Raw genomic sequence first — 21226 nt, forward strand, 5'->3', positions numbered from 1 at the left:
TTCCAACATTGATGCTGTATTTCCCTGTGAACGTCAGCTTTGTTCCGCCAAACAACGTGACTCCTGTGCTGTTTTGTTTTTTCCTCTACACTAATTCAGGATGGTTGCTCACTGCCCATAAAACTCAAATCCCCTCACCACTGAAAAGTAGCATTAATGGTACAAAGTTTGACAATGGAGTTGCACCCAAACAATAATGAACTTCAATAGACCGCAAGTGGATGTGTATATTCCTCTCAGGCTGCAGAGTAAACAGATCGGGCGGACAGAATCTATCCATCAATCTCCCACAAACATGCCCCTCGCTCGCATACAACAACACACAAAACGGCCTCCTACTGCTCCCGCACTATGATAAGAAAAACAAATCAAACCCAGACATATATATTATATACATTTAAACTTTTGTTATGTTTCAGTTAAAGGTTTATCAGTGGAGAAGCAGCCTAAGAGCACACACACACATAGATGCACACACACACACACACACACACACACACACACACACACACACACACACACACACACACATACACACACACACACTCCCCAGCAGCCCAAAGAGGCATACAGAGCCCTTCTCCTTAAATGGTCAAAGCTCCCAGGAGTGAAAGAGAGGCTGCTGCTGCTGAAAAAAGACAGGGGATGGGAGAAGGAAGGAGAAGCCCGAAGCATAGAGGAGTTTTTCTGAGGAAAAGCCTGAGAGTAACAGTTTGACTGTGGGAAGAAAAAGTCGGTCTGAGTTAGTACAGGGATCAGCCGGACTGTGTGTGCGTGTGTGTGTGTGTGTGTGTGTGTGCCTGTCTACAGAGCCGGTGGTGGACTCAGGTAATTGTGCGTGCTCTCTGTAGATCAGATGGTTCAGATGATCGGCTGCTTGGAGCTGTGGGGTCTTAGCGGGTGAGGGTTTTTAGGTGGACGCGTTTAGCTGTATCGGTCTTCTGTTAGCGTCTCTGCAGCTGTGTCAAACTTGTGCAAGGAGGCACGCTTCTGTCCTGGACTTTTACTGACAGTTGTCAGCACGACTTGCATCTGACGGGGTGAGTTTGCATAATCTCTGGTGTTTGTGTGGAAGTGAAACTGTTTCATCATGTTTCCTCTTACTCCCCGTGCTCCCTACCTCTCTACCTCTATACTGCCTCACCTGACTCTATGCCACATCTCCCATGTCCACCCATTTTTCTTTTTCCTCCTCACACTTCTGTCCTGTTATCTGGGATTGTGGCTGGCTGTGTAGCAACCACTTCCTCAGTTGGCCCTGTGCTCTGTGCTTCACACACAACCAAATTTTATACAAATCTGGCAAGAGGGAGAGGGCTTATGTAACAGCCAGGGGAGGGGAGGAGGAGGGTGCCGGTCCCCCTCCTCTCCCTTTAGAGGAAAAAAGACAGCTAGGCCCCGCTTCAATGAGAAGTTAATTCTTACTCTGGACAAATATATTTTCTTTTGGAAGATGAGTGTTTGCTGTAAGGGGAAAAGATTTCCGTGTACTTGTAGGAGTTTGTGGTGCCGGGGTTGTCCGTGCTCAGGCTTGCATGTTCTGTCCTGTCCCACACACACCCACCACAGGAAATCATCTGAGCGATTCAATTACTCTGCAATATTCATCTCAGGCTCATGGCGAGCCGGGGGAAAAGGTCTGCACCTCCGAGCCTCCTGCAGGGCAGGGTTGGCATCTCTTGCGCAGGCCGAAGCTACTGTTTCTTCTGCCTCTGTCAGCACAGGAGTCATGGCCCTGCTTCAGATGATAGACACGGATGTGCAAGCTATTAAAATAACAAGGGATTCCTTTGTTTTTCTTCCTCCGTGTCGAATTATTCATCTCCTTATTTGGCCAGAAAAAGAAGATGAAATAAACAGTGGTGGTGGTTACACGAGACAGAATCGAGATTCATATGTTCAGTCAGCCACAGAAAATGCAGGTGGCTATTTCCCTGAACTACAGAGACATTAAGAAACTCTGTTTGGTGACTCACACTAGTATTGATATATGCAGCAAAGCCTCAAAGCTGATCAGAAGCTTGCTAAACAACAATAGAAGAAGTAGACTGAGTGAAAAATCAAGTGAAATAATTCTTCATGTGAGGGATTCAGCAAAAGACACATAAACAATGGGATTTAATATTTCTTAAACGGCGACTCAGCTCAACAGTCTAGTAAAACACTGCTAAACCTTCCGTACTAAATGCTAGTGCAGGCCGAGAAAGAGGAGGGAATTTAATCCTGTATGACAGGATTCCTGCAGGAAATGTTCTCGCTGCTCCTTGGGAGTCAGCTAAACAACCCATTTCCTCCCCAGTGACTCACAGCCTCTCTGTCGCTATATGTTCCCAAGAACTTGTCATGTTTGTGGTGACATTGAACAGCACATGGCGCATATTCTGGCCCCCAGTCCACCCAAGATTTTGTCCCGCGTAAAGTGCATGCATACCTCTCGAAATAACTGATCATTTATCACACCTTTCACACGTCCACTGGCCTTATGCATCCGCTTATGAGCAAGGCAACAGGCACTTCCAATAAGGACAGCACCGACCACATCTGTGCTGGCCATGCATATGGAAATCTGTCTATTTATGGTGAGAATACAAATGAACAGGGCCTTCATTAGCATCCAGGGTCCGCTAACCCCCTGACTAGACTCTGAGAGCTGTGTGCTACTTCATATATAGGGTTAAATTTGCTCTGCACTGACATTTGCATACCTTTGTTACTAAAAAGGGAAGAGCTGTTCAGAGAATAGTTCAAACAATTTGCCCGCACGTGATATGTCTTACTGGATGAGGTGTCAGTGTGTCTCTTTTAGTTCAGTGAACTTCTGCAGTTTGGATGGCAGAGATCTAAAACAATGTGTCAATTGAAAAAAGAAAATCTGTAAAAATGTTGCCAATTCTATGATCATAAACCAAAAATCATCTGTTTTCACCTTCTGCAAAGAGATTTTTGTCTGTAACAGTTAACTAATTATCTGTTATCAAGACATACTGTACAAAGACGTCACTTGGAACTATGGGAAAGGAAACTGTGATGGATTTTTTTATTTCTTTTTTCTCTCATGACAAATTACTAGTCCAGACAATTCTCTGAGGATGAATCGATATGTAAGTTAACAGTGAGTTGCACAGCATAGCATAGGGCTTTGTTTCTGATTTGGGAAATATTTGAGCATAACAAAATCTTTGACCAATAAAATATTCTACTGAAGGATATTTGCATGGACCATTGTCATGAGTACTGATTGCATCAATGTACACATTGTCCCTAGGCGACCTTGATCATTATTTCCGATAATTGATTTAGTGTCCACTATCATGAGAACCATATACTCACTCGTCACTTCCTTTGTTGCAATTGTTTCTCCTTCATTGCTAAATGCTGCATCAAGTGGTTTGCTGTTGACTTTTCCACTCACACTAGTACTCCTATGTTGTGTTTGTCGTTTGCCAATTGACTTCATTCTATACTCTCATCTTTGTTGTTATAATGCTAACTGTCCCTTCCCCTTTAGACTGTATTATATTACACCTTAATTGATTCTCATTGTTCCTCAGCTTTAAGTGAATTAAAAAAAACATTTAGTGTAGTAGTAGAGCATCAACTTCTCCTCTCAGTTATCTTCCTTGTTTGTTGCACACAGCCCCTGTGTTTGTTTTGCTTCGTCCCTCTCGGGAGCTCATTGCCACAGTCAGCCTGTGGGAGAGGGAAGTTACACTAATATAACAGTTTTATAACAGCACTCCAGTCGGTGTGTTTCTGGACAATGCGCTATCTCCCCAGTGAAAGCTACAATGAGGGAAGAAAACTTGTGGCTTTGCAGGCTCAGTCATGATTATTTGTTATATTCATTCGTGTTTTCCATTGCTCATGTTGTAGAGCAGAGAGTTCAGAATGAATGTTGCTGTTTTTTGTGTATCTCACTGTTGTCTTACTCAAACTCAAACGTGTACATCCTTGAGGTGTAACAAAATTGTTGAATGCATGATTTCCTTCCTCGTGAAACCCCTTTCAAAGCTAAAGCTAGTGTGTTTTTCTGCCACCTGTAGATCAGTAGGATAACGTGAAACCTTCAGCAGGATGTTCTTGCATGCTTGCGTATGCGTACTTTTGCACATGTGTGATACAAACAAAACAAGGAAAGACTTACAACGTACAAAAACTTGGCTCCACAGCACTGCTAGTGGTCAAAAACTACAGGATACCTGTATATTCCCATGTTTCGTGGTATAAATACAGAACACATATATTTGACACGCTGTATCTTTGTGTTTCAATGGAAATGAATACTCTTATTCTTGTGAGAAATCAAAAGCTATATCCTTGAGTTATTAGTATAGAATTATATAAAAGTTGGTGCGCCCCGGTAGCTCAACTGGCAGAGAGTATAACATTGAGGACAAGTTCTTGTCGCAGCAGCTGGATTTCAATCCCTTTGCTGCATGTCTTCCCTGTCCAGTATATTATCTGTACAATCTAATAAAGTATGTAAATGCCCAAAAATAATCTTAAAAAAATAAAAATAATAATTGTTTTGTCATATAAAAGACAGCAGGGAAACTTTTTCTAATACTGCTCTTCCTCGGCTGATTAAGCATGAAGCTATTTAGTAAGGTCTACTTTTAGCTGTGGTTAGTCCTTATAAAAGGACTTTCTTAAGAATATCGTCACTCACATGAAATGCATTTTCTCCGATCAAAAGATCAGCAGCTAATGTGCCAGTGCACTCAAAGAAGAGCTTCCCTCGACATTTTGAACATCTCTTGCTCATGTGTCTTCTATAGTCGTTGCATGACATCATGCAGGTGTGTGTGTGACTTCATGTGTGCATCGTCTCACAGCTCCCGGAGAAGCAGAAAGGGAAACGCTTGGTGCTTCAGGGATCTCTTCTTCAACCAAGGGATTCTAAGTCCCAGGAGTCTTGCGACGGCCCCACTGCTGCTGAGACACCTTTTATTTTCCCCCAAACCCGCTCACGCCCCCCTCTGCCCCCCGCCATGCCCACCCTGCCCGAGGAAGAGGAGGACTCCCCAGAAGAGCTGGACAGTTCCTCCAGCTCTCCCAGTACAGTGAGTAAACAGGCCTATCACTCTTTGTGTCGCATGTATTCCGTTTTTTCTTCTTTCTGCAAAAGCATGTGAGGCTTGTGAGTAATCCATTTGGCCCGGGCGAGGCCATTCTATCAATACTGAGGTCTGTCCTTTTGAATGAAACAAAATGTCTTCTTTCACTTTGAAATGCTGCCTCCACTTTAGCGGTATAGTTCAAGTTCAAAGTTGTATTGGTCACATGTTTGCAAAAAATAACATTTTACATACAGTGAAATTAAAAAGGGTCATTTTGCAAATGACTGGAACCTGAATAGATAATAGATAATAGTAATTTAAATACAGACATCCCTAATAGGTGATGCTATAAAAACAGTAATTAATTTTTTTTTTAAATGTTATATAAATATATAGAAGCATTTCTATTATTAGTCAGAGGGCTATGCTGTTTTTTCACTCTGGCGAAGGATGATAATTTTTATTTTGTCAGAAAAGTCAGACACCCATCACAACTACAGGGTTCTAGACACCATATTTGGATTTGACTTTGTACGCATTTAACTTGTTTGGCTCTATGCTATTTTTTTCCTGGTATCTTACATAATGTTGACAAATTCTTCTGCAATGTCACTGATTCCTGGATGTTTTATGAGTCTTTGAGGGCCACTTTCACAGTAAATCATCCATAGTAGTCTTAAGAAATATGACTGAACTGCTTTCTGGTTTTTAATTTAGGCCTTCTCTCTTGGCTGGTGAATGCTCTGTCTCTATAAAATACCAGCTGTCAGGCCCCTGGAGAAAAAATTGGCAGTTTTAGTTTTGGGCAATATAAATAAAAAGTTGACCTGACTTGACCTCAGGATTCAAGAAATAACAAATCAGCCATTTTTCTGATCCTCTGATTATTTACAATAGGACCTGGGAATTCCTACAGCCCCCGCGATAGCAAGTACTTATTTCTGTCAAATATAAAGGGATATTTCAACCAAATTACATAAAAAAAAAATCCTCAAACTTTAACTATCTGCAACTTTTTTATGTATCCACCTCTGCAGCTCCTGCTGTCTGTCACCTTAGTAGAATGTACAGTAGCTGAATGAATTTTTGTATGTGCTCCTCAGAGCTTTGAAAATTACATTAGATAAACTCAATATGTGTTTTTCGAAAACAAAGTCCTCACAAGCAGTGTCAAATTAATGTTTCTGTTGATAGTAGTTTCATTAAAAGCCTTTGAGTAACAAGGACACTGATTCTTGACTGATTTTAGTAATTTTTAGATGCTTTGAGCACCACAAAGTATATAAAGTCTCATTCTACTAAGGGACAGCAGACACCTAAAGATATACGTCTCAAAACCTTAGCACACAAAACTATCTGCATGGCTAGATACAAGATAAAGCATTTTTTCAGCATATCACAACATTATGAAGATTATAATCTTGAAGCGGCCCAATTTAATAATAATGATAATAATAAATTTTATTTATATAGCGCTCTTCTCTCACCCAGAGCGCTTTACAAAAACAAAACAATAAACAAACCAAAAGAACATGTAGAGTTGGGTTGGTGGGTGAACTAGGGGTAGGTGGAGGAGAAGAGATGGGTCTTGAGTTTGGACTGGAAGATGGTGAGGGACTCAGAGTCACGGAATTTAGAATTGGATTCACCAAACCTCCTGCTGACAGCAAGTGTTAAACGGTCTGTGTCCTTGGAGAACACCGTCTTCTTCTGCCGTCGCTCATCAACCCACAGGCTAGATAAGACATCTCTGCAGACTGTACTGAAACTGTGTAATCTAATCTTCAAGGCATATGCCAACACTATAAAATATCCACCTTAAGTACAGCACCGCTGTGACATTCCTGCAGCATTACCATCTGAGGGAATCCTTTTATTTGGATTGTAGTGCAAAGATAAGCTCTGAGAGAAGCTCTTAAGGAATTTGTGTTTCGCTTTGAGCCTGTTTACTTTACCAATCTTTGATGGTTGGACAAGGATCTGGGATTTTATTAAAAACGGGAATTTGGACGACCTGTAATTTAAGATCTGGAGTTTAAAATGCTATATTAGGGATTGTGTTTGAAACAGTGAACTTGTTAAAGGGGTATTGTTTACAAGTGGACATTTTAGATGTATAGAGGGTCTAATGAAATAGACTGACCTGTACTATCTTCTATTCATTAACCCATTCAAGAGACATAGCCTGGATGTATCTGCCTCGTCCACTTCGATTTAGACCAGTGTCAGTTTTTCTTCAACCCTGTTTTAACTTTTACGATTTTGTCTTCCTGTGTTTTCCCCCCAGTCTACACCAAGTCGGGCTGTAGTCATGACAGCCCCGACTATCGTCTACCCACAACAGGCCACTGTGGTCCATCAAGATGGACGTCCCCTCGAGCAGACCAGGTATATCCACTATCATAAACACTGACAGTTTTAAGGGTGAGGGGGTTTTGAACAGGGACAATGTGTCTGATTCGTCACTACTTTTACCTCTTTCAGGCCACACAGTCCCAGAGCTCGCCAAGCCAGAATCTCATCTGGAAAACCCATCACCACAGTCGGTGGGTAAACCCTTCTACACACACACACACACACACACGCACACACACACACACACACACACACACACTCATACAACCCCCCCCACACACACACAAACACACACACACACACACACACACACACACACACTGCAGCTGTAATTATCTAAAGATAACCACAACAGTATGTGAACTATGTTGATGTTATCATTTGCAACATTTGTTGAGTCCTGCCCCAAATTGAAGTCACTGAGTTTGTTTTTATTCTATGGTGTTTTTCCATAAGTGGACTGCTTTTCTTTTTTTAAAGTGGACATTTGTAACACCATTAATACTATTTTTAATGTATTGACCTTTAAAAACAAAACCCTGCGTTCCAAATTGCATACTCTTTCCTTTTTCTATTCTACATAGTACAGCTGATCATAAAAAGTACTGTATCTAGTTAGCATGCAGTAGTCATACAATTTAGATGTACTATTACTAATCTATTCCATCATAACAAGGCGCTTCTTGCTTATATATCCATTGCATTACTGGTTGTTTTCATACCGAGTGTTACGGTCGGACAGGGAGGACACAGGCGCGGAGACAGTACCAGTTTAAGAAGGTTTATTGAACAAGAATCAGCTGGGGGTTGGGTCGGGATCCAGGGGAAATCCAACTGTCCTGGGAGGGTTCCAGGGAGACCGGAGAATGTCCAGGGGCTTGGGCGAGAGCAAACCAGAGCAGGCGGGCAGAGGAGTCCGGGGGGGAAGTGCTCGCTGGTGCAGGTTGGAGCTGATGGGGGAGTCAGACCGGGAGAGCTGTGGCAGGAAAAACAACAGCAATTAGTACTAGGCAAAAATGCAAACGGAGCTGCAACAGGTAGGTAAAGAGAGATAGAGCTACTGACTGTGTGAACTGAAACTAGAATCTGGCAGTATCTGGAAGGTCGGCCGGGTATATGAAGGGCGGTAGATTGGTGATTGCTGGCAGCTGTGAGTGCTTGAACTGACTCCCACACACTTGCTCCAACCCTGCAATAAACCAGACAAGCAGAAAGGGCAAAAAACAAAACAGAGGCAAAGAGGCCCAGGCAGGATCATGACACCGAGGCTCCATCTATGTATCTTTCAGTGTGCAGTGGCTTGTGGGAATCGCCCAAAAGCATGCTGATTCCCACACTAAAAATGACGACCGATGTAGTAGGGCATCCATGTATTTTTCAGCACGCTGCGTCCGACCACATGTATTGGGACATCCTTAATATTTTTCTACAGTACTAAATAGCATTGAAGTATGGGTATTGGAATGCAGCCTTAGACCTAGTTTGGTGTCCTGAAAGATGAATTTTTCGGTGTGTCCTCCCAGATGCCTGAAATGCTTTTGCTGATTACTTTGATGTTTGTTTGTGTCACTGGTTTCCCCTTTAGAGGAGATAAAAACATCCCACAATTCAACCATCATCAGCTGATTTATTGGCTCACATCCATTATCTCTTGGCACCAAACTGTATGTTCAAGAATCCCAGTTTAATATCTTCTCCAAATGAATCCAAAAGCTTGCACAGACTTTTTCAACTTCTTGTGCCTAAGAGTGTGCGTGTGTGTGTGTGTGTGTGTGTGTGTGTGTGTGTGTGTGTGTGTGTGTGTGTGTGTCTGTGTGTGTGTGTGTGTGTGTGTGTGTGTGTGTGTGTGTGTGTGTGTGTGTGTGTGTGTGCGCGTGCGTGCGTGCGTGCGTGCGTGCGTGGTCTTTCCCAGACAACACAGGTAATGTGATCGACCTGGTGAGAGATCAGCTTCCAGAGTTCCAGCTCTCTGAAGAGGACCGACAGAAGAACCTGGAGCTGCTGGAACAGGCCAAGAAGGTCAGCGACCGCTTTCTGACTCGCCGCGGTCGCCGCTCCACCGGCAGCCTGAATGACTCACCCACAGGTAGCCAAAGCTACACAAAAAAAATAAAACAGAAACACTGTAGATTGCACATCATTTCATAAGCATGAGTTGATTGGTAATAAAACATGTTGTCTTACTTTCTGAGCTAAACTCATAGTTGGATTTGGTTTGATACTTAAAGGAGAAGAAAGCAATATTTTTTTTTTTGTTAAAATACGTGTCTTCAAGTCATTCAGCTTTCGAGTATCCTGCTCGTTTTTATCCAATCAGGAGACAGAGTGCTATATAGAGGGCGGCCTCAGTGCCTTCTCTCCATTGTTCCACTATCTGACTAAGACGGCTGTGTGTTCATGTGGTGGTGACGTAGGGACGAGTAAGGGGACTGCTAACTGCATTCACTGACAGGAAGTTGGCTAAAAGGACCATATCACTTACTTCGCCTTTAAAAAGTGTTGAAAAGACACATTGAACTCAATAAGTCATTAATTCAATAAGGTTTGATTCACCAACATTTCTTCTCCTCAGGTCTTTCTCCAACTCTAACTCCATCTTCGTCACCTTGTTCGTCTAGAAGCAGCTCTGTGACTGTAGCTCCTCAAACTGGTAATCTACTTAGTTCGTCCATACTATTAGAAAAAATATGTTTCTACCTTTTTCCTATATTGCTATTCTTTTTTGGACATTGGAGTTTGTTTTGGTCATTGCAATATTGATTTGAGTTGGTTGTTATCTGCTCTTTTGGCTGAAGGACCCACAGAGGCAACCCATGTCAGCTTACAGTCGGTTGGGCAGGTAAATAAACGATTGTTATTAAAAAATAACAATTGCTCATGATGGTGTGTGTGGAGCAGATATTCTTTCATATATTCTAATTTTACCCAATTATAACTTGCATTACGTATGTTTATTTTTTTTAAATCATAGCTATGAATCAATACTTTTTGCTCCAAGTAATGTTTATGAACACATGTATAAAATGTTATCTTGTAGCATCTGGAGGTTCCTTCAGTGCGAGAACAGCAAACGACCCCGGATCAGGAGGTAAGATTGTAAGAATGTAGACCATTGTCAGGCATGAAAACTCACCATTTGAAAGAAACCTCTTCATACTTGAGCAAGTGTTTCACCGTGTGTCATGAGTATGAGTTATAAGATGTTTTTAATGGTGCTGGCGGTGACATGGCTCTAGGGACGGTGTGGTTGTTCCACCATTTTGGTCAAGACCAAAATAAATCAAAAACTTTCACAAGGATTGTCATGAAATTTAGTAAAATGTTAACATTTAGGTTCCCCAGATGATGTAACCCATAGACTTTAATCCTCTGTCTTTTCCTGTAGTGATACTAGCAGGTCAAACCTTTCAAATATCTCGACATTTAAAAATGTTGTTCACAGATTCCGGGTTCCCGGAAGATGAATCCTACTGACTTGAGTTAATTTCCTAACTTTTCCATTAGTGCCACCATGAGGTTTACATTTGTGGTTTTCAGATAAATATCTTGACCAACTATTGCAATGAAATTTGATAAACACCTTCATACTCCTCTCAGGACACACTGTGATCATTTGGATGATCCTTTCACATTTTCTCAAGTGCCAACACGTTGTCAAAACCTATGACATTCCCCTTCGCCTAGCATGACTATAGACTTTTTCAACAGTTTAATTTTTCTTTTGAATGTGATGACTGTGCAGACGTTTAATACATTTTTTTATCAATAAAGATATAGAATTGTAATTCAACCACTACACTTCACACAACAGGGAGGGCTAAATGTGTCAATCAATTCAATCAACAGGGCAGCAACAGACTGTTGGTGGACTGGAAGCCCACTGAGAAGAGGAAAGTGTCCTCTGGGACTTTAACACCACGCTTTGCCGTTCAGAAGGAAAATTGTGATCCTTCATCGCCTAAGAGTCCTCCAGCAGTCGGTAAAGGGGACGAGGGAGCTGGTCAACAAGGACGAAACCCCAACAACCAGGCCCCCGCAACAGGGGTGGCCAAGCCCGTCCCCCGACCCCCCACTCAACAGGCCCCCTGTACAGCAGAGATCAAGACCATCGGGGCCTTCCCTCCTCTAATGAGGGCTGTTTCCTGGGATGCTGTAGGCAGCCATAATTCTAGAAACGGAGCCCCGGGTTTCCCTCCCACAGCGGAGGATACCTTCTCAGACAAGCCCAGGGATAATGTCTTCAAGTCCTCAGGGTACAAGGACCTTCCCAGCCAGCCGGGGAGCATACTTAAACTGTCTAAACTCAAAGAGGTGAAGCATTCGTTCTGCAGATTATATGTGTATGTTATTATTTGTTATTAATATGCACATTTAAATTCTTAAGAAATATTTAATTTTTTTTTTTGCGGTCGAAGACCCTCTTCTGTAAATTGTTATGAGAAAGAAAATGCTTTGTTCGTGTGTGTGTGTGTGTGTGTGTGTGTAAAGGAGCACAAGCTGATGCGTAACCAAAGCATAGTGGGATCCAAGTTAGCAGACTTGAGTGAAGCCGCTGAACAGGAAAAAGGTAATTTGTTCTTGTTTTTTTTGCCTTTTTGTTCATGTAAGACAGAGAGTGCTCTAACAGCACATTCAGCAACATCGCAAAGGGAGTGCACTTCCTGAATATCAGGGACAATCTGCTCCAGTCCCGAAAATTATGATGACGTTATTCTTGTTTTTTTCCTCTGTACCACCCCATTTTTGCTGGCAACATCTCAATAGAGACATTTTGAATGTGTTTTTATCTTCTATCAGCAGATGGCATTATTGTGAAAGCATGTGGATTTCAGAGTTTATTTAAACTTGACTGCTGTGAGACTTAACCAAGTGTTTTTCCTCCAGTAGCTCATGCTGACTAATGTTAGCAAACTAGATTAATTCTGCTGTTTACTTGTAACTGACATGATTGATAGATTGTTTTTTTTACTAGTCTTGTATTATGCTATTATAATGCTACATTTGAGTATTTTTCATTTTCTCATAGTTAACACTGGAGGGCGTATTGTCTATAGACTTGAGCAAAAGCAATTGAGACCTGACTCTAAATCTTGGCTGAATTACTGAGACATGAATCATAGTTTGAAAGGAAAAAAGACCAGGTATGTGTCTTTAGGTCTGATTTATTTATCTGCAGGTCCTCAACCATCTACAAACTCAGCCAGTAGTGCGGAGGCAAGGGAGAAGTCTGATGCCATGCCAAACATTTCGGATGTGATGCTGAGAAAACTCAAACTTCACAGAGGGCTCCCAGGCTGGTGTGTAACAAACTAACTGCTGCATAAGTTATAACCTTTATGTTTTGCCTAGCTTGTCCTGACTTAAAGCTTAAAAATAACCCTCCTTACTCCTTAACTTTGCACAAATACAAGACGTTCATCACTTACCATACTAACAGTTCGTCTTTGATTTCATTCCAGTGCACCCCCACTCACTGAAAAAGAAGTTGAGGTTGGTATCTGATCTGTACAGGTTTTTGAGTGATTTTACACACTATTACAAAAAGAAAAAAAGTCACAGAAACAATGATTCCCATTTATGATGAAGGATCAGGGGATCTGTACTTTGTCCATACACGCTACAGTTGATTTTGTTTTTCCCGTGGGGCCCTCCATGTGCTTATCTCCAATTTAGAGGAACAGTTTTAAATGTTGGGAAATAGACCTGTTTTCTTTCCAGGATTAATATGAAAATATTGATACTTGTTGCCATGCCTTTTTCCAGTCTTTATGCTAAGCTAAGCTAACCGGTAGCTGGCGGTAGCTTCATATTTACTGTACACACACAAGAGTGGTATCAGTCTTATCATCAATTCTTGGAAAGAGAGCAAAAAATAAATATTTCTTTCATAGGAAAACATTTCAAGTCACTTCAGTCATTTATTATTTTAAAATAAATTCTAAACAAAAACACTATCATTTGCTTCATGCCATGTTCTTCTTCCTGAAAACACATATAAGTACATATGTACTGTAATATTCTGCCTTTCAAACAATGTAGCCAGCTGTATTGTTCCAGTCACTGCTGAACATGTGCCAAGCGTAGCCACGTGTTTATAATAACCCCTTGTGTCACACACAAAGGTAGTTAATTGCACGGTCGTAAAAATTGGCTGCCTGGATTTGGCGGTGTTCTGTCAACAGGAAAGTGTTTTTCTGTTCCTGATCAGACCGAAGAGACTATGAGAGTGATTTCCTGTGGAGAAAATGCAAACATCAGTGACGCTGGCGGGCTCTGGCTGTAGCCTCACTCGCTGCTCCCTCGGGAGTTCCATCTGTATCAGGGCAGTCCCGAGGTCGTATATTTCCTCTGCATTCCGTGGCCCATGTAGGTTGTAAAACTATGCAGACGCATGCTTTGATCAGCACAGCAAAACAGGAGGAGGTCAAATGTCGGAATCACAGCTTGTTCCCCATGCTGGTCTAAGGGCTGCCTAATGCTCCCTCGCGCGTTAACCAATAAGAAAATGCATATCAGTTTTGCGTAAACATCCATGCTGACTTTCATTTAGCCTGTGTGTGTGTGTGTGTGTGTGTGTGTGTGTGTGTGCGTGTGTGTGTGTGGGGGGGTGCTGTACTGTGGGAGAGTTTTCTTTGGATTCCACTGGGTTGGTGTGTGGCCAGCACCAACCGTTCATCTGTATTTAATGTGCCGTTTAATGTGCCTTTCCGAGTGCTTTATCGCAGTGACTTCCTCCCCTACAGAATGCGTTTGTCCAGCTGTCACTGGCATTTCGAAACGACAACTACACTCTGGAGATGCGTCTGAAACAGGCGGAGAGGGAGAGGAACCTGACTGAGGAAGACACAGAGAAGGAACTGGAGGAGTTCAAAGGAGCGCTCAAGGTCAGAACCTCGAGAAAAACACAGCAGCCGATATTAGATCCTTTGGCTACTTGAGAGCTCGTTCATCTGCTTAATGTTTCCTGGAAGTGTCCCCACAGTAAATATTTATCTTGCCTTGTGTCCAATCCCAGGTACAGAAGGGACATTGATGCATGCTTTGTTTTCCTTGAGAGAGAGTTGTGGTCACGATGTTGTTGTGTCTCTGGCAGATGACTTCACCACAGTGGCAGAACCTGGAGCAGCGCGAGGCCTACCAGCGCCTCATAGAGACGGTGTCGGTGCTGCACCGGCTGGCCACAAGGCTTTCCAGTAGGGCAGAGATAGTTGGCGCAGTTCGACAGGTGCAGTTATACTCACTAGAAAGAGAATGCCTGATTATGTTAATATACAGTTTTTATTGTTTGGAGGATACTGTGTTCTTTAGTTTTGCCGAATTTGTATCTGATGTCATGTCTAACCTCAAAATTAAAGTACATAATTTGCATTTGTGTAGTACAAATGTTTTTTTTTTGTTTTTTAACTTTATTGTTAATTTATGGAAATTTGTCTTTCCACATATCCCTCCCAGTAAGGTTCATAGCGCAGGGTTAGCCACAGGGCATCGCACCTGGAGCAGTTTTGTTGATTAGGTGCCTTGCTCAAAAACAAACACATTGGTAGAGATTTGTACTCCACAGCAGCTCAGATCAATCATGATATCAATCAATAACACACTATTTATTAGAGCTGTAATCTGCCATTTATAGTGGCCCTAAATGTAATTGCAGGCACTTCTGGGCCAGTGTTTCTTTTCAAAACCGGACATTATTGAAATGCAGTTTTTTCTTCAACAGGAGAAACGTATGAACAAGGCTACTGAGGTCATGATGCAATATGTGGAAAATCTGAAGAGGACATATGAGAAGGACCATGCAGAGCTGACGGAGTTTAAGAAGCTGGCCAACCAGAACTCAAACCGCTGTTATGGAGGCTCCATAGACACTGGAGGTAAAGCCACACTGGTGCCGGCGCTCAGATCATACTTGTAGATGGGAAGATATTGTTTAAGCTTTATATATCCAGGCAATTGTTACTGTGCCTATAACACTGTATTCTGTGTTTCTTTATAAAGATGATGGGGTCCCACGGCCATCAAGATCCATGTCCCTTACCCTGGGAAAGGTTAGCTCTTTTTTTTCCTGAGTGATGAGTTTTTAGTGCTGAAATAGTCATTTGATTGGTCATTTAGTCAATTAACAGAAAATAACTTATCAGTTAATTGTTTGACTCTATTCTATTATTACATTTTCTGGTTAAGCCGTCTATTATGCTGTGTTTTGGGATTTGGGAAAAAGCTATTTGAAGACTTATTTGTGTTTGTGTTAAACTTGTAACTAGACAAAAAGTTAACAGTTAAGCAGATATAATGTTTACCTGGTTGCCATGTAAAATCCATCCATTCTCGTCGAGAACTTTCCCTATAAGGACCATAATTGCAGATCATAGATGTTGGGGAAAGGGAACAGATCAGAGAAAGTCATTAGAATTGATCCTCTGGCAACCATGAGTGTCTGATGATATCTATCCATTTGGTCATTGCTGAGATTATTGAGTCTGGAATAGGCTTGGGGCAATATGAACATTTCATGTCATGATTATCCTGGCAAAAATGATTTCCATTTACAATATTATTCAGATAATCACCCAAAAATGTTCTTAAAACTCTTAAAATGGCTCTAAGATATACTGGAGTCTTTTAACCTTATATTTTGTTAAGAAAATAAATTGCGTTATCGCGTCAGATAGGACATACTACTTTTTTTAAATTCAAAACATTCAAAGAATCTTTATACATTTTTACTTCTTTGTCGTGGAATACAATGAGCAAACCTGGTGACAGCCAGGTTTAGGCCTTTAGGAGTGATTGGAAATATACACTGCCCCCTTGAGGCAATTCAAAATAAATCAAGTATGTGTTACTTTTTCAAGTCATTAGAAAACATCTTCTATTGTCCCATCAACTGACTAGTATTTTTGAGGTAATTCAGTGATTCTTGTTTAAACATTTCCATTCTTTACCACAGACATTACTACTGTGTTCAGTATTTTTTCTTTCTCTCTCTCTTAAGGCTCTGCCCAGACGTAGGGTGAGCGTGGCTGTGGTGCCTAAATTTAATCTCCTGAACATCCCAGGTCAGGCCCCAGCCATAGCCGGCCCGGGCCCCAACATGGGACCCTCCACTGGGGCTGCTCTTCCTGTCCTGGTACGTCTCTTCCTGTCCTCTCCCCGGGAAATAACTGAAAATTATGACACATCATCGAGAAATGTGACACCCACTCTCTCAGATTGACTTGCGGAATGAAAGTAATGTGTTGAGAGGAGTCATTTTAGGACAGTGACTTACGAAATACATTGTTTTTACAGGACTAGAATTTCTGCTGTTAAGTTTCAGAGGTTTCTTTTGTTTTTTGTTTTGTTTTTTATCTCAAAATAGATAAATAGTGTAGGTTGATTTCCCTAAATTGCTGTAATTTACTGGTTATAAGTAATTCATTATGCACATAGTCATATTTCTATTCATTTTCAAATGTGGGAAAGAAGTGCATAGAAGTAGAAATGGCAGGTTCTCGTGCTTTACTTGAATATTTTCAACACTGCTGACAGCAGGGAACATTATACCTTTAAATCCACTACAAAAAAAACTATTACACTTTTTTTTCTTTTTTTATAAGAGGTTCCACTAAAGACTTTTCCCCTCTGATCTTCTCACATGGTTTAATGATAATAACTGTTTGAGCCTCAAGGAGGTAAAATCCTTCAAACTTTCACAAAATATCAGAGACAAATCCTCAAAGTTGTGTTGTGGAGCTTTGTTATTTCTTCTTCTCTCCCATATCGATACTCTTAATACTAATACCTTAATACTGCAGAATTGGTGTTTTTTACTTTTAATACGCAATTAAATTTAGCTCACAATGCAGCCATTCACACTTCTGTACTTTAACTTGAGTAAGATTTTAAATGCAGGACTTGTGCCTTGTAATGAGGTATGTTTATATTGTGGTATTGAAACTTTTACATGTTGTTATTACATCTATCGCACCCATAAGTCATGTTAGAAGGAAATTATATTCTTTAACAATGAATTACGCTTTCATCTCCAGTGTGAAGCGAATGATGTGAAGGGAAGCACCCCCACAGAGGTGACACAACCAGCAGCAGAATGGTATGTTTGGAGTACTCATATACACATGACTGCATGTACAGCATGTACGCATACCATTGCTTGATTCTGAGGGGCACCACAGAGTCCTTGAAACAATGGCTTCTCAGGAAAAGCCAAAGCCTAAACTGCTAATCTCTCTTATCAAAAGTGTTATGTGCTGCAGTCGGACCTTTGGCTTGTTTGTGTGACCTTCATGATGTGCAGAAAAGAAAAGCCCCGGCGAAATGAAAATAACTCTGAAAGCATAAAAAAGAAACGAAAACTCCGCTTCAGTTGATGGATGTGCTATCCTGGGTCGTAAACTAAACATTTGTGCAGGAGTTTTGACAAAGTCCAGGCACAAGGCTCCTAATCATATCCTGGTTATAGTGAGCGGGAGTGGGGCTCTCAAGTGTCTATGCTAGGTGTTCTGTGAGAGGACCAGAATAGCAATAACAAATGTGCAAAGCTCAATTTTCTTTCTGTTAGAGCTTACTGTGCCTGTCATGGTGTCTGTGTGCTGCACGCTACGCTGCAGTTTACCCATTATAAGTCAAGGCCACAGTGTTGTTGTGATGGAACCTGAATGTCCACTCCTTGCACTTTTTATGTAACGACTGCTGTGGCAGTGACGGTGTCCAAGGCTGATTTTTCTTTCCCATCTAAAACAATACAGTGGAAAGAGTGTGCCGGAGCAGGAAGGTGAGCCAGCCAAGCCTGCAGTTAACGTGGAGGAGATGAGAGCCGAGATCAGAGCCGAGATCAAAGCAAAGATGGAGGAGGAGTCCTATAACAAAGGGTGAGGCCTTCTCTCCTGCTCCTAGACTACACATGCATGAATATTATTGACATGACATTTACATATTTTATATTACACTGTACATTACTTGTACATTTCTGTTAAAACAACAGTGATTTTATTACCTGTACGCCCTAAGATAATCCTGGTTGTATTTTAACATTCCCAAATGTAGCTATCAGGAGGGAATGATGCAGATGAAAGTGCTCCAGGAGGAGAAGCATGAAGAGGAAAAAGCTGCAGAGAAATTGCTGGAATCAAAAAATAAAGATGAAGAGAGTGGAAAGAATATACGCACAAGCAGGTAAACAAAAAATGTTCCATGGTGTTTTGCGCCCCCATCGGAGCCTTCCAGACAACGCTGCCTTGAATAAAACACCAAAACACCACAAATATGGGGCGTGTTTTTGTGTTGGCTTGTGCTTGACAGCATTAACGTAAGCAGAACAAATCATCAAGTCCTCAAGGTCCATTCAAATTCAATAATATAAAACATAAAACATAACCGAATCTTATCTGCACCTATGAGAGTAGAACTCATTAATCCCAGTATCTATGTGTCTGTTTCAGAGCCATTTTAAAAGTGTAAAGGATGTTTGAGTATATATCTGGTTAATTTTGTGAAAGACAATCATTTGCGTCAGGATAATCGTCACATGAAATGTTCAGATTTTCCTATGCCTAGATCTGTATTCAGCAAATATACAGCATAAAATAAAAGGAGTTGCATTGAGATCGAGGGGGGGAAGAGGAAGGTGAGAGGATCAAACCAAATGTCATGTTTTTTTCCCAACAAATAGTATATATTCCAATTTACCAATCTTCAGATGGATAGATATGTATCTGTCATTTAAAAGCTATAGTGCAAAACTTTTTCATATAAATGAATGTCAGTTACATTCAAGCCATCGCCAAACGTGTTGACACAAAGTGGACTAAGCCTATCAGCTCCACAAAACTCTCACTCTGTATTTCTCAGTATGGCAGTGTTTATAAATGGGTGTCGCCACCTGACACTGGCACGGGAGCTCAGAACAATCCCAAGAAGTGCCCAGGAAATGGTTCAGGTGTTGATTTTACTTCTAAGAAAAAAATCCTGGATGTACAGCAGGAGGTATAAAATCCATTTGCGATCATGGAAGGCTTACTTCATGTAGATGCACCGACAATGTTGTAATCACTCAGAAAATCCTCATGGGGGCACCAGAAGTTACGCAATACGCACTATAGCTTAAAGGATCTTCTATCCTTCTATTCGAACACTCATATAAAAGAGTTGTCAGTAATTGAAATACCAGCTCTGTACTGAATGAGTTTCTTATATCTTCATAGGAGGATGGAGGAGGCCCTGGTTCTTCTTGGTCGGTTTTGTCCCAAGATTTCCTCAAGCCGACGAGTTCTCTTGATCACCCTGACGCTGTTTGTGGTGATGTGTCTGGTTATCAGTATATTTACGTTCTTCGGTGACTACTACAACAAGCGGGAGGACACGTAAGCAGAGGAGGACGCTTTGCGAGGTTGAAGACCTTTGGACTAAGTGTACAACAACCAAAGAGAATAATAACAGAGGTCTGCAGTCGTCCTTTGTCTGTTTACTATATCACCACACTACTCGGACTCACTTGAATCCATGAACTTGACTCTTGGGGGCCGGAGGTGTTTTGGGAGGCTTAATGGATGATGTTGCCTTTGTTGTGGTTAACAGCATTAAGTTATAATTCTTTCTTTGGATTGATTATTGACAGCATGTTTGCTGCAGCGAGGAAAAAAAAAGTTTTTTTAGGGACCAATTATATAGTGTGATGAAGTATACATATATATTTAAATTAGATGCATACGTAATAACATGTTTTGGTTTGGATACCTTTTGATTATAATTATGGCACTTTCCAATTACATGCCGCAATAGAAAAAAGTGTATATGTGTCTACACTCTTATGTAAAAGTACAATCTCTCAGGTCCAATAGATAATAAAGCCCCTGAGAGTTTTTTTGAAATCCTATTTAAAGATATAAAAAAAAGAAAAAAAAATTGTTTAACTACTATAATGTGTATTTAAATACTATAAGACAGAAGCACATTCCAAAGTAGTTCCTTGAGTGCAATATTTTGCAGTTGATGGTTCTCGTTTGTGCCATTTTGGATTGTGTCTTCGGGGCACTGAGAGTCTTCTTGTATGAGAGCATTCCTTAGACTTTTTTTTATCTTCTTTGCACATGTGTGTCTACCTGTGTTGTTTGTTCTTTGTTGGTTATGCTCTGCCACTTCACCTTTGAATAAAGGTGCCTGAAAAACATATTGTTCTCACTTCCATTGAGAAATATAAGGTGCTACCAAAGTAGATTGTCGATAATCCCTTTCTACCATACTATACGAAAAACAGGCATGTTGCTAGCTATGGTGGGCTCCACAGTTTATCAGGTTTACTAAGCTGTGTATATACAATAGATTTTTTTTCAGCAAGATATTCACTGATTTTGATACAAAATGTATTTTGACAGCAACCAATTTCCAGAAATGCTGACCCCATCTTTAATTCTAACTGGTTGGCTACTTGGCGGAAAGACTTGACATACTAAACATGGGTCCTTTTTACCAATCATTGGGTTGATTATTGATGGAAGTAAGTGAAAAAAAAGCCAAGAGATAGGCCTATGTCAATCTAACTGCCTTTTAGCACTTTTCAACACATCAGAATTCCACAATATAACCATGTAACTACCCCATACAGACACACAAACTCAACCCTTAAGTCTTAAGAGATGTTCATACCTGACCCTTTCCCCTGCTCCACACTGTCATTTATTATATTATTGTATTATACCCACACACCTCATTAACACCTCACATCTGAGAAAAAGCACCGCTGCGTGTTCGTCGGCACTCTGCGTCATTTCCTGCCATCAGGGCTTGTCCAGAGGTGTTTTTCTGGAAGTGGGATG

At 41.1% G+C, this 21226-nt stretch overlaps 1 protein-coding gene across 1 annotated transcript; it reads left to right on the plus strand.

Moving 5' to 3' along the window:
* The first annotated feature begins 4835 nt into the window (after positions 1-4835).
* On the plus strand, positions 4836-20366 carry mrvi1 (murine retrovirus integration site 1 homolog). Its single transcript, XM_080033210.1, has 20 exons — positions 4836-5063; positions 7348-7448; positions 7545-7606; positions 9328-9501; positions 9988-10065; positions 10220-10254; positions 10453-10503; positions 11262-11726; positions 11904-11982; positions 12592-12712; positions 12875-12905; positions 14159-14299; positions 14509-14640; positions 15133-15286; positions 15411-15460; positions 16408-16542; positions 17444-17505; positions 18161-18283; positions 18459-18587; positions 19616-20366. Exons 1-20 carry the CDS (start codon positions 4992-4994, stop codon positions 19776-19778), a joined length of 2358 nt encoding a protein of 785 aa, XP_079889336.1. The 5' UTR covers positions 4836-4991; the 3' UTR covers positions 19779-20366.
* Positions 20367-21226: the final 860 nt, after the last annotated feature.

Source organism: Ammodytes marinus (assembly GCF_949987685.1).
Source record: "Ammodytes marinus genome assembly, chromosome: 1".
In the NCBI taxonomy this organism is placed as follows: domain Eukaryota; kingdom Metazoa; phylum Chordata; class Actinopteri; order Uranoscopiformes; family Ammodytidae; genus Ammodytes; species Ammodytes marinus.